Here is a 14,609-nt window from a genome sequence, read left to right on the forward strand (position 1 = left end):
GATGAATTCAGGATTCAGGATTCCCATTTTTATGCCTCCATTATTCTGGGAACAGCTACATTATTGTTTGACTGTTTTTAATGTAATTGTTTCATTTGTTTTGTTCAAATTGTGTTTGCATTTTAAAATACTGCCACATAAAATGGGGTGTCATTTACTGGAATCTTTTCTTTTATAGTTGATCACAGCCGAGTTAAACTGACTCTAAAGACTCCTTCCCAAGATTCAGACTACATCAATGCGAATTTTATTAAGGTATATTTTAACACATAATAATGTTTAGTATTTACATTTCACTTTGAGGTTTGCAAAGCAATTTTACGTATATTTTTGTTTGATTTTCTGAACCCTGTGAGATAACGAAACCAATTAAATCATCTTTGAAATATTGACTACTTAGTATATAATCAGATACACATACTTGAAAATCAATTTATTTTGGTTTATGGTGACAATCTGAACTTCAGGCATAGCAAAAAATTTATCTTGGTGCTCTTTTGAATAGCAAGTGTTGCACAGTAGATGAAAGAGCTAGGCTTAGTCAGAAAAATTCCAAAGATAAGTTTAAATCTCACTTCTGATACATACTCTCTAAGATGTGACCCAGAACCAAATCTCTTAACCTCTGGAGGAAGAATCCTAAATTTCAGTCTGGGCAAAATGCTTTTCATTTATTAATAAATGAGATTTCTATTTCTTAATAACTTTAAGGACCCTTATTTTATTTGACTAATTTTGCTATAGCCTGCTATTTTGAATTATGTTAACAATAGTAACATTTGTTATGGGATTTTTTAAAGGTGAATATTATGAGTTAACTTGGAAACCTTAATTTAAAATTATAATTAAAAAAACTTTAATGATGGGTTGGATTCTGTTTTGATTTAGAAACTTTGTTTTCATTACATGTTCTTGTTACCAATACATATAAAATTAGTTTCTAAAATCACTTGTGGCATATTTTTTTAAAAGTCCATTCAGGATTGAACACAGCATAAAAGTATTGTTTGTCAGTTGTTCCATTTTTGCTTGTGTTCATCGTATTTTTTGGTTATTTCCTCTAGCCTTATAAGAGATGGAAATAAGTGAGTTGTATGTAGATATGGAGAAGCTCTTTAGAGGCCATCTAGTGGACCATTCATATTATACAAGTTGCTTTACCATTGAACCTCAGGTCTCATAAAATAAAGGTGATATCTACATGGACTTAAAAGTTTTGTTACCCTTATATATACGCATGTTAAAGAACATGTTTTAGAAGGTTGATATGCTATCATCATGAGAAAACATTTTGGAAATATAATAGAAGTGGGAGTCACGTTTGAGATGCTTATAAATGACTTCATTAATATTCCTTTGCATATGAATTTTGCTTTTTACTTTTTTTAGGGAGTCTATGGGCCAAAAGCATATGTTGCAACCCAAGGACCATTAGCAAATACAGTTATAGATTTTTGGAGGATGATATGGGAATACAATGTTGTAGTAAGTAATTTGTTTCCAAATCTCTTTTATAAGGATTAGTAGTGAGATTTATGTGAAACTAAAAGATGAAAAATAACTTTTTGTGATTATCATGTTTCCCCAAATATATTTATATTTAACATGATTGATTTTTCCCATTGTTTCAGTGAAGTTTATATTGCATCAAAATTTGATTTTAAATTATGGGTTTATTAAGACATTTCAAACTTCAGTTATTTTCCTAATACCTGTTGAGATTTCCAGTCATTACTGTTGTTTTTTTTTTTTTTTCATGTTCTTCACAGGAAAGAATTTAATAATGTAAGAAATAAAACTATAATTTTAGAAAATTCTGTGCAAGTTGCTTAAAATGTTTAATATTTCTAATCTAAAAGCACTAAAGTATAGTTTAAACAATAAGAAATATTTCTAAAATAAGCACATAAATTCCATTAAAATTAGATGACTGCAGTTTATTGCTCTTTTGATCTATAAACTAAATTTATATTTATATTATAGTTATTCTTCATACATATCTTTGTATTTGTATATTTGTTTCTAGTATACTTTTAGATATAAATAGCAGTTTAAAACTTAATAAAATAGTTTCTTCTATCTTAATTTGTTCAAAATAATTCAAAGAAATGGAATTATTAAGATGTGATTTTGATGATATATTAACTTTTATAAATAAACTAAGTGAATACAGAGTAGAGAAAAATTGTCGCAGATTTACGTCTTTTTAAAAGTATGTGTAAATTTGTGCTTTAAATTGATATGTGTGTGTGTGTGTGTGTGTATATATATATATATATATATGTATATTCTTTTTTTTTTTTTTAAGATCATTGTAATGGCATGTCGAGAATTTGAAATGGGAAGGGTATGTAAACAAATTATTACTTCCTACAGGGTGTTCTATTTATCACAGTATTAAAGGTGGATATATTTAAATTTCAGTGTATCATGATTCAGCTATTATGCAGAATTAGCCCTTTGAATATAATAGTCATATTATATAATTCCTAAGATAGTTTTATTCCTAAAAGTGGCAGGATGACTCTAGCATAATATTATTTTATCTACACTATAGTCTAACACCTTGGACTTCAGGCCCACTTTACAGTGGGCTATTTTCAGAGAGTAGGAATGTGTCATTTTTTAGCATAATATAGAAAAAGTGTTATATGATAGGCAAATTATAGAGTAAAGCTTTACTTTATTGTAAAGATTAAGTGGAAAGGCATTACACATACAACAGGAAGACTACTTGGCACCAAAGGCAACCATGGCCAGACAAAAGTTTCTTAAATTGTGGGTTATGACCCCATATGGGGTTGCCTAACTGAAATCAGGGGCTTCAAAATTATGGTTTTATTATCAGTTACTGTTTTTGTGTACCTTTTTTTTATATACCTATATCCCAAGGTCATGTAAAAATTTCTCAGGTAAAAAGGGCATACCTGCTAATCTAATAAACCTCCGCTCCTCAAAAAAAAGTTTAACAAGTCCTGGCCTAAGTTGTTAAATTAATACTAAAAAGTCCCAAGGATAGATTTGCTTGGGCCTGATTTCTAGACTGTGGCTAAGGAATGAAGAAAAATGAAAGATTTTTATTTGGTTTTAAAAAATTTTTCCCAGTAACCCTTTGGTAGAGATGTTAATTTGTACTATGTATACTGAAAATGGGGCTACAAGAGGGTTATAAAAAGAATTGTGTGAATAAAAAAAATTTGATAATTGAAGTGAAGATACTAAACTATAAATCACTCTAGTTAGAGGCTTACTGGGAGGGACTGGTACATCTGGCTTTATCAAGGAATCTTATGTCAGGAAAGTTAGAGGGAAAGGTTTTGGCAGTGGGATAAATCACCTAGCAGTTGCATACTTTTATGTGCGGTGTAGTCATGTCCTATATATATATATACTCCTTTCTGTGTCCTCTGACACGGCATGCCATCACTTCAAGCCTAGACCTTTGACTGGTCTCTCTACTTCAAGCATCTTCTACTCCAGGCCTTCTTCCCCCTTGCTGTCACATTGGTCTTTCTACAGCATATGCTCCTAATCAGGCTACTTGACCTGATTCATACTTTGTAGTTGACTCCAGTGACTCCATATTATCTTCAAAATCAATTATAAAACCTTGTATTTGACTTTTAAAGCTCTTTCCAGGTTTTCCAGTTTTCTCACAACTTACTCTCTCCAACTCTTTTGTGGTCCAGTAATATTGGTCTTCTTGATGTTCCTTGGACAGAACATTCTATTTCCTGGCTATATATTTTTACTGATTCATTCTTCTGAATTCTCTGACTTCCTATAGAGCATAGCTAGAATGCCACCTTCTTTAAGAAGCCATGTCTGATCTCCCTAAATGCTAGTGTCTCGTATCTGAATCTCCTGTTTGTATCTCACCAATTAAACTGTAATTCTTTTGATAGCAGGGATTTGTTGTTGTTGTTGTTGTTGTTGTTTTTGCCATTCTTTCTATCTCTGTGCTTAGCACCACGCCTGGCATATAGTTGACACTTAATTCTTGTTTATGTGACTTTCCCTTCAGATTTTCTACTGCCATTTGCCCATTTGAATAATTTTATTAGAATTGAATTCAAAGGAAGGTCATAAGAAAACAGACTGTTCTGTTTTTGCTCAGGTTCATAGTGGTTCTTTTTAAACTGTATGGTCACTGAAGAGTTTAAAAACAGAAATGTGCCGTTTCTCCTTCTATTGCTTTTTAAAATGAAACTCCCACTTTCAGTGATATGACATTAGAAATTCTGTGCTCTCTGAGATGATTGTAGTTGACTGGCTCATATTTCTAAGAGCACATATATCAATTGTGTGCTTTAATTTTTATAACTGAATTAATTTATAAATCCCTCTATTTAAAATGAATTTTCTAAAAATATTAAATGTTCATTAAATGTTCTTACCATCATGGCAAGACCTGGGAATAAAAATACATAAAATGGGTTCTCCATGCTCTTAATTAAGCATACATTCTATTGGCTAAGCAAGACTCTAATACTATTGATTTTCTTCATATTGCATTGTTGAATCATTGCTCTTGTGACTCACCAGAGCTACAAATCTTCCTCAGAAGAACTCTTGCATAGCTGTACCTTCCCCATCTTGCATTTTGTGAAGTTTTTAACTCCCAAGTATAAATCTTTACATTTGTCTCTAAGTTTGTCTTAATTTGCAATAACATTCTAAATGTGTCAGTCTTTTTAGATCCTGACTGTTTTCAGCATGTTATCTATTTCTATCAGCTTTGTATCCATAGATTTGATAAACATGGTCTGCTTCTTCTAAGGTATAAACATGTGTTTAACCTACAGTTGTTCAATAGAATACAATCAAGAATAGGTCCACAAGACCTATTAGTTAGAGACTTTCATGTTACTATTAACCCATTAGTTTTGATTAGTGCTGTACTCTAGTTCATTTCTTTATGTCTTATCCACTAAGATAGCATGATTTTAGTTGATCTAAATTTCACCACAGCATTTGACAGCGTCTGCAGCATACTGTCATTTGCTAGTCTAATAAACTACTTCTCTTCAAAAAAACAAAGCAAAAGACAAATGTGGTTTGTCTGATAGGAATTAATTCTTGGATGCCACGCTAAGTTTTTGTGATTGCCATTTTATTATTTAGATACTTATTAATTATCTCTTTTAGTATGTCCTAGAATTTTTCAGGATTCAATTAAACTGGGGCTTGAACCAAATTCTCCTGTTATTCATTACTCCTTGCTATGTTTTTTAAAATCAGAATAGTGTAGAGAACTATAAATAACCTAGCTCCTGTTATGTGGCAGGCATTATGCTAACTCAGTAGTAGATGTTAATTTAGCCTAAGGAAATAACATTATAATGAACAATCTTTAATTCTGCATTGGTGAGGATTTCCTTTCCTTTCTTCCTCCCTCTCTCCTTTCCTTCCTTCCTGCCTGCTTTCTTGACCTTCCTCCCCTCCCATCCCATTCTCTTCCTTTCTTCCTTTTTTTGTTGGATTGTTTGGCTTCTTTTTTGGAGGAAATCAAGGTTGAAGGACTTGACTACGTTCACACAGCTAGTGAGTGTCTCAGGCTACGTTTGAACTTGAATCTTCCTGACACTAGGCCTTGTACTCTCTTTCAAATGTATTACCTATCTGTCCGTAGTGACTAAAAAAATTTTGAAATGTGTTTTGAATATCAAATAGATTCTATAAAACTAGAAGTAGAAAAGTAGAAAAAAGAGTTTTCTTCCACATACCTCTATCCCTTCATAGTCCCTTTATTCCTTTCTGGTTTTCCAGATTTCTGTAGAAAGGAAAATCGTTGTCTCACAAGACTGAGGAATATATTTTGGGAAATTGGAGAATATGGATTTTTTTTTGAGGAGTATTATGAATAGAGTATTAGAATTAGGATAATTGGTTGTATAGCTTACTTTTTTCTGCCTATGTAAAATAATAGGACAAGTATGTTCTTATCTATATAAATAAGGACAATACTTGTGCCATCTATTTTAGAGAACTATTGGAAGGAAACATCTTCACAAGTCTTAAGCCTTACATAAAAATGATTTATGTAAGTCTGGATAAAAGATAGAACAGGAAAAGCATGAGTGTCTGTCACCTGATCTCCTTTGAGTTAATGAATTGAAATTCTAACTAATAACTCTGTACTACCAGATAATATGATAGAATAGGACCAGCTGTGCCCAGACCTTGGGATCATGGAGATAATAGCATTAGTCATATTGATACACTTGAATGAGGACTAGAAGCTGAGTAAAAAGTTGGAAATTGATGGTATTTTTATGAGTAGTAAGCAAGCTGTTAAGAGAACTTAGATGTTTAAGAAAAGCTATATCTATAAGTAACTTAATTTGAATAATTTTCTTTGGCTAACAGAAAAAATGTGAACGTTACTGGCCTTTATATGGGGAAGATTCTCTTACATTTGCACCATTTCAAATTTCTTGTGTAAGTATCTACATTAACAATAACTCTTCTTACTCTTTAAGGCTGGGTTTTGTGATTTCACTAGTGTATAGGGAATTTTTGGTGGGGAGATGTCTTCCACTAATGAACTTTAGCATATATATAATCTTGGAGAACTGCCCAGGAAGACTGAGGAATTTAAGTGATTTTGCCCAGAATCTTACAACCAATGTGTTAAAGTGGTCGAACTTGAATCCCAATCGTCCTGACTCTCAAGCCTGCTCTGAAGAATGGAACAGTCTTTAGTTATAAAACCAGTGTTGTAAATTATTCAGTACATGTACTCCTCATGCTATTACGAGTCTTTTTTTATCTTGCCTTAGGTTCTGTCATATTGCTTTAATAGGTGCTTGGTGTGAAATACAGTTTGTAAATACTAATATAAACAGCTTTTTTTTTTTTTTTTTTTTTTTTTTTTTTTTTTTTTACATATAGGATCCTAGAGTTTAAAACTTTATGGGGATTTTAGGGGTCATCTAGTCCAACCTCCTAATTTTACAGATGAGGATATAAGTGATTCTCTCTCCTCTCTTTCTCTCCCCCTCCATCCCCCCCAGGTTTCACAGGTAATAAGTTACATTTTAGTGGTAAATAAACTCCTCCTGTAATGATAAAAACATTATATTTTTATGTAGTGTTTTTAAAATCAAAAAACATTAGGAATTCCTTTTCTGATGAACACTTTCATGATACTGAATTGATGTATGAACCTTATTAACTGAAAACAAGGCATCATAGCATTATTTAGTATACCACATGAAAAGAATTAAGTGTATCAGTTACAGAAATAAAAGGAAAATGGATACTGATTATACAAGGTCCTAGAAAATTGTGCATTGTGGATATTTAATTGAAGGAAGGTTTATCTTATTAACTGAAATTTAGAGATTTCTTTTCTCATCCGTTTATACTGCCTTAGAGATGTTATGGGATCCTTATAAATTTTGGGATGGTTGTAAAACAATTGGCATACTTGGCAAAAAATGTTGGGGCTAGATTTTTCTTACTTTGCTTGATGTTGATGTAATTGCTCTTTTAGAGCCTGAAAACCCTGTCCATAGATAGATTTCTAATACAATTACACAACTATTCTAAGTAATCTCCATTGTTTGATCTAAATTTCAAATTGTCAAACAGTGTCCTCTCTTTTCCTTTCCCCATCTTCCTTTTCTTTTGTGTCTACTGTAGTTCAGTGGTTATGGTATCTCACAGTTGTTTCTTTTCATTTAGGAAGCTGAACAAGCTAGGACAGACTACTATATTAGAACATTGTTACTTGAATTTCAAAACGTAAGTACTTTAAGCTTAGAGTTCTACCTTCAGGGTGTGATTCAGAGGGGTAGGGTGTGTGTGTGTGTGTGTATCTATATGTATCTTAAGTATTTTTAGATGATTTATGAACTTTTTATAGTTATGTAAAAATTGAAAAAAATCAGTGACTAAAAATTTGACTTTCTTTAATTCAATACTGACTTTAACTATTTCTAGTTAGAATTCATCTATGTATATTGTTTTCAAAACCATAGCATCATTTACTTTAAAGGTCAACAGTTATTTCTTAGTATATGCCAAGTATACTTAATATAGCAACACTCAGTATATGCCAAGCAGTGTACTCTTTGTTTGTAATTATAAGCAAGTAAAGTTCTTGAGCTTAGTTTTTCTTGATGGAAGACAGTATATAAAAGGAAATTTCACACATAAAAAAGGTACCCGTGAGAAAAAAAAAAAAGTCCTGAGAATAATGAATGATTGAGTGAATGGGGCTAGGTTAGGGTTTTCCATTAAATGGAGGTTCAGGGAAAAACTATTTAGTCAGAACAAAGGGCTCCACAGTCAGAGTGGTCTGACTGGATCATGGTAGAGAAAGGAGTTAAAAGTAGAGACCTGAGAGCAGTGTTCATTATTTTCTACATAAAATAAAAACATTTCCCCTCCCCCTCCCCCATTTTGAGAAATGGTTGAGATATTTTTTGTTTTCTTCACCAATCAAGTAGCAGAATTTATTTTTAAATTAGTATGTGAAATTTTAAGTAATTGAAAAGTTTTTGGTTAATTTGTTTCCAGTAATTGTAGGTACTTCAAGTTATCTCTTGTATATAGTTGTTGAGATTGGTGATTGTCATTACTTTTAGCATTGATACTACAGCTGAAAGATAGTAATTCCTTGTAATGTCTACTACTTACTAATAATGAGTTTGCAGTCCACTAAAATACACTGATCTTTTAAATGGGGAGGGAAGAAGCACTTGAAACGTAGGGATTTAATTGGAATTTTGTGCCAAATTCAGCAATTCACCCAAGTATCATTACTATCATATTACCATTCTTTAAAAAAAAAATTTTAAGCTGATGTTTTGCTGCTGCTTTGTGTAGAAATTATTTTATATGTTAATGTTTAAGAGCTTATTTGTAGATTTCATTGTGAAGTTTTAGATTCAAATTCCTTAAATATATCTAATTTTAATTTGAGTCAACAAATGTTAATTGAAATATGTGATATGCTAGTCAACTGAATTTAAATTTCCTGATTAATAATAATTTCATTTAATCAGAGAACTTTTAGTAACTGAATACAAACATTTGAAAAACTGGCGGATAAGAATATTATTTTAGTACAAGGGCTATAATTTTTCTAAGACATTAAAGTTTAACTTAGTTTTTAAAAAAAAAAAAACATTAGTTTAGAAACTGAGGTGGAAGGAAGATTGATGTTAATCCTTAGGATTCAGCATTGAGTTATAATTTTGAGAATTGTAACCTCTTTCTCACTTTTCCTGGAGATTTTATATTCTGGATCTTAGCTCATCATAAATTGGTTTCTAATTTTCTAATAGAACTTATTTATAAGTATATATAGGATCAGTAGTAATAAAACTATGTGTGTGTGTGTGTGTGTGTATGTGTGTATATATATATATATAATAGTGACAGTTATAGCTTGCATTCGCAGAGTGTCTATATGTGCCAGGCACTGTACTTAACCACCTTAAAAGTGCCTTATTTGATCTTAACAGCTCTGGAAGGTACATGAAATTATATTTTCGTTTTAATGAGGGATGAGGGAACCGAGGAAGTCAGAGGTTAAGTGCCTTGCCCAGAATAGCCTAGCTATTTGAAATTAGATCTTCTTGATTATTAAAATGTAACAAATATAGTTATAGTATACTGTATATTTTTTTTTCAAATAATTACCTCCTGCCTTTCTCCCCATTGATCCCAGTATTTTCATATCATCATTAAACTGTTCTCCCATAATAGCTCCTTATTTGAAACCTGAGGGACCAGGAAATCTCTCCTAAGTAGGAAAAAAAAGAGAAAAAATGGATCAGTATTATTGTTATTCCCACTTAATCTTATCGGTAAATTTAAAGTGCTTTCATGTACTTTTTATTTCTAACTCTCCACTATGACTTTATGTTTTTTCGTTTTAATTGGGTCAGGATAAAATCGTATGTAAAACTTTATATAGTTTTCACAGCACCTCTATAGCTATATTTATATATATGTATAAAATCTGATTTAATCTGAACAAACAAGTGAAGTAGGTACTAGTATTTTTATTTTACAGATGATTATATTAAGGTTACAGGAGATATATTTACTGTCCAAGGCTCTTAAATTAATAAAGGTGCAGACTTTTTTTTGAAACCTTCTTGATTCAAAATCTAATACTCTCTTCACTTTATTAGTTAGCTTTCTTATTCCTAATACCTTCCTCATCTAAAACAACTATTATTATCAAATCAAAAATTAGAAATGGATTTCTGTAAGGCTCCATGTTGCTGTCCCTAGCATGAGACCCACTCACACCCTTTTTGGACAAGAGAATCTCGGAAATGTGGATTCTTACTCTGATTCTGCTACTAACTGCCTCTCAACTCAAGTCTTTTCACCTAGCCTCTCTGGGCCTCTGTTGTTTAAATGTAAAATAAAAATTTTGAACTTAACTCCAAAAGGCTCTCACATTCTGTGCAACTATTATTTATTGCAGTGTAAAAGATTCTTATGCCATTCTTTTTCCCCTTTCCCAAAGTAGAGCTTGGGAGTATAGTATTAAAGAAGGGAATACTTTATACTTTATTTCAGATTGTTTTATACACAAAAAGTTTTTATGAAAATCTAAACTTTTGTAGATTAAACTATTCCTTATTTTTCCTTATAGCATCTATCACAGTTGTAGGAACATAATAATTTATCAATAAATAGTGCCTTTTAAAAACAATAGCTAATAAGCAGTGCAAATGTCTTAGAAAAATGGGCAAAAAAGTCCCTCACATCTGAAAATGTTATATAGTATCAAATTTCAAAGAGGATTTTCATAGTTGTTGAATTTCTTAATTTCTTCAAGGAATCTCGTAGACTGTATCAGTTTCATTATGTGAACTGGCCAGATCATGATGTTCCTTCATCATTTGATTCTATTCTGGACATGATCAGCCTTATGAGGGAATACCAAGAACATGAAGATGTGCCTATTTGTATACACTGCAGGTACAAAATAGTTTTCAAATATATTGTTGTAATTTTTTTTTGTGCTCAAAATTTAAAGTTGTAGTTATTTCTGATATTTGAATATGGTAAAGCTTAATTTTTTGCTAGTATTGAGTGGCAATATTTTAGGCATGGTAATTATTTGTATTAACTCACATGTTTTTGTGATGTTTTTTCACAGAAATGTTCAGTGAATTAAAGGAATTTTTTTTCCTGCAAAATGTTAACATGAAAACAGCTTAAAACATGGCATCAATTGTATTAATAAATGTTTAGTATAAATGTTAAAAAGTTGGGAGGGAGGGCACTAGACTAAACTTCCTGTTATCTTTGAGAAAACAGAAATCCCTTTTGAGTTGAATTAATAGGGGCACCAATGGCTAGTCACACTTAAGAAAACTATTTTGTCATTAGTGTGTTAAGATAACTAGAAAGGAAGCAGGAAACAAATTAGGAGGTTATTACAATAACCTAGGCAGAGAGGGAAAATGTTAAAAACTTGAACTAAACCAGCAATTGGGTGAATGAAAAGAAGGGGTCAACTGCTGGAAATGTTGTGAATAAAGACAAGATTTGGCAATGATATTGTGTATGTAGTTTGGGGGAAATGAAGGATTAGAATTATAATTATAATAATAACTTGGGAGATTAGAAGGATGGTGGTGGCTCTTAAGGGAAGGAATTGAGTTTGAAAGTAAATATAATGAGTTTAGTTTTGAACATGTGTTTAAAATAGCTCTTGGGACCTTCATTTTGCAAATGTCTTAAGGGAAAGTTAGTGATTATGGGACTGAATTCAGGTCAGAGATTTTTTTTTTTTTTTGGTTGAATATATAGTACTGAATATATAAATTCGTTGTAGTTAAAACCCCTGTGAATTGATGAAGTTACCAAAAGGAGGAAAAAAGAGGAAAGTAAATTCCAGGTTGAACTTTAGGGAACACTCAAAACCAGGATTGTGATTTGGATGAACAGTCAACAAAGGAGACTATCAGATAGAAGGTGAATCAGAAGAGAATAGCAACATGGAAACCCATAAAAGAGAGAATATTCAGGAGAAGAGTATGTAGTCAGCAATGTATGGTGCAACAGAGAAAGATGAGTACTGAGAAAAGATCATTGCATTTGACAGTTGAGATCCTGATAAATTTGGATAGAACCTTTTCAGTTGATTGAGGTTGAAAGCCAGATTAATTGAGTGATTGAGAGGAGAGGAAGTAGATGCAGAGAGTATATCCAGTTTTTTCAAAGAATTTAACTAAAAGGGAGGATAATTACTTTAGAAGATGGTAGTCTTTGATGAAGATTTTTGAAAGGTGGGTAGACTGTTTTTAGGCAGTTGGGCAGTAATCATTTGATATGAAAGAGTATAGAGGAGGCAGTAGTTGAGTTAAGTCTGTTGCAGAACAGGTGGTATGATATTCATTTATATAGTGATCAGCCTTGCCAAGGAGAAGAGCTGTGTCTTGTCAGACAAGGAAAAGAAGAGAATGAGAGATGCTGTTGAAGGGATTTGAGATAAAGAGAATAGGAGAAAAAGGAACTCACTTTTAATAGCCTCAGATTAAAAAATAAATCAAGAGTCAAGGTCCTCTCCTGTGAAATAGGGGCCTTCGGAGTAGAGAAGATTTGAAACAATGTGGGGAAGGAAAGATGAAATCAGTATCAGGCAGGAATACTAGAATTGCCTTGTTGCAATAGGGACACATTTGAGGTTGAATCACATGAATTTTCGGTGTGTTTTACTCATAACATTTCTTCTAGCTTTGCTTAGTGGCTTGTGAGTAGAAGTAGAAGCAGTAGATGGTGGGGAATAGTCCACTAAAGTCAAAGTCAGAACAGGGTTATTGACTGAAGTACTGAGGATTAGTAGGCTTAAGGATAATTGATGAAGTTTGGTGAAGCTTGCAATATTAGGAGATTATGATCAAGTAGAGAGGTTATCAATTTTTTAATTATAGGATAGTGGCATCCTTGTACCCATTAATCATGTCTATTGAATGAAAACCCCCTATGTAGTTGGTATGGAATAAAGAAGTAGGGCATGGGACTTTTGGAATTTGAGGAATTGGGAGGTTAGAAAGTTTGGGGGAACATTTCCTTGGTTATTATCTCAGTAGAAGAACACAAGTTGGGGAGATGGAGAAGATGGTGTGCTGAACTCCTTTAGAAAAAAGAAAAAATTTACTTATTTGAAAGTCAGTATTCTATAGCTGTTATAATTTTGGATGAAAAATTTTGATTGAGTGGATTTCAAAGGAGTAAAAGGTTACTGTGTTACATATTTGCAATATTGTCCCTTGCCCATTGTTTGCCATCCATTTTGGCTTGTTATTAAACAAATGTGTAGACAAAAAATTTTGTTCTACCTGAAGCACGCCTTCCTGATGTTGATAGATCAACTTGTTTATATAGTATTGCTTCATCATCCCTTCTCCCTGGTTTCTGTCCTTTTCTAGCTACTGTTCAGCTATTCCTAATTTCCCAAGAACTATTTTAGGACCATCTTTTATATCCTTATGTCCTTTCTGGATAGTTTAATTTACTGATGGATCAGATTTTTCTTTTTCCTGATTCTCTTGTCAGAATCCATCTTTCAGATTTTGTCTATAATCTCTTCTGAATTAATTTTCTCCTTTCTCTTTTCATTAGATAAGGCCCTCATTATTATCTCCATACACTCTTTAATATTTTAACTAAGTTGACTGCAGCTTTCTTTTGTGCTACTGTTAATCTTTCTTTAATCCAAATATGAAGTTATTTCTTTGTTGAAAATACTTCATTGGCTCCCTTTTGCCTATCAAAAGAAGTCTAAATACCTTAGCCTTTTAGCTAAAGTCCCTCTAAAACCCAATGTATTCTGTATATTTCCAGCCTTAGGGCAGTCAGCCAAACCAGATTAAGCACTACCCTTGTGGTTATACCACTATTTCTTTTGCTTATGAAGACAGTGTCTGCTTTCTAACCCATATCTTCAGAAATCCCCTTCCCACCACAAAGTCTTCACTGAATCCTCTTCTTCCTCACCAAGATGGAAAATCTTTTTGCTCTGATCTTATACTTTTTTCAGAACTTAGGTCATTACTTTATTTAGTAGGCACTTAAGAAAGAGTAGAATATGTGATTGATTTAAAGAACCAGTCATATATTTCATTTCATTTTGCTTGGGTTTTTAAATTTTAATATTTTTCTATACAGAAGTCATATATGATGTGTATATTTTTCCTCCCTAAAAAAAAAAAATTGTGGCAAAAAACAAATTTAAAAGAAGATCAAAATCTTGGAGTGGATGTGATCAGGATGAAAAGGAAAGACTCTGAAGGCTTGGTTTTTTGTGTGTTTTATTAGTTAAAAGCTTTTGTCTTCCCAAAAAAACTCCTAATTCCTTGAAAGATATTTTTGCAAATTCAGATTTTTGAGCACAAATTTACTTTGCATTTTCCCAAACTTTTCTTTAACTTCATTCCTAATACAAGAATTTTTAAAAGCCATCAATTTATTGATTGATCATTTCGGTGAATTACATATTTTTTCAGTTGATTACAAATTATAAATGATATTCAACAGACGTATAGGATTTTTAATTAGTTAAAAAAAAGAGAGAGAATTTTAGTTGAAGTGTAGTTAAAAATCATCTTGGAGTCTGTGGTGATGAA

General features: G+C 32.0%; 1 protein-coding gene across 5 annotated transcripts in view; it reads left to right on the top strand.

Moving 5' to 3' along the window:
- PTPN12 (protein tyrosine phosphatase non-receptor type 12) overlaps positions 1–14,609 on the top strand; it is an 83,135-nt gene that overhangs the window by 45,178 nt on the left and 23,348 nt on the right. For 3 of the 5 annotated variants that reach the window (XM_051962024.1, XM_051962021.1, XM_051962022.1), the window contains exons 3-8: positions 179–255; positions 1,390–1,485; positions 2,309–2,347; positions 6,370–6,441; positions 7,690–7,749; positions 10,811–10,953. In XM_051962024.1, coding sequence (XP_051817984.1) covers positions 179–255; positions 1,390–1,485; positions 2,309–2,347; positions 6,370–6,441; positions 7,690–7,749; positions 10,811–10,953 — 487 coding nt within the window. The remainder of the gene's footprint in view (positions 1–178; positions 256–1,389; positions 1,486–2,308; positions 2,348–6,369; positions 6,442–7,689; positions 7,750–10,810; positions 10,954–14,609) is intronic. The other 2 variants (XM_051962020.1, XM_051962023.1) reach the window with 2 other exon arrangements.

The sequence above is a fragment of the Antechinus flavipes genome, chromosome 5 (assembly GCF_016432865.1).
Source record: "Antechinus flavipes isolate AdamAnt ecotype Samford, QLD, Australia chromosome 5, AdamAnt_v2, whole genome shotgun sequence".
In the NCBI taxonomy this organism is placed as follows: domain Eukaryota; kingdom Metazoa; phylum Chordata; class Mammalia; order Dasyuromorphia; family Dasyuridae; genus Antechinus; species Antechinus flavipes.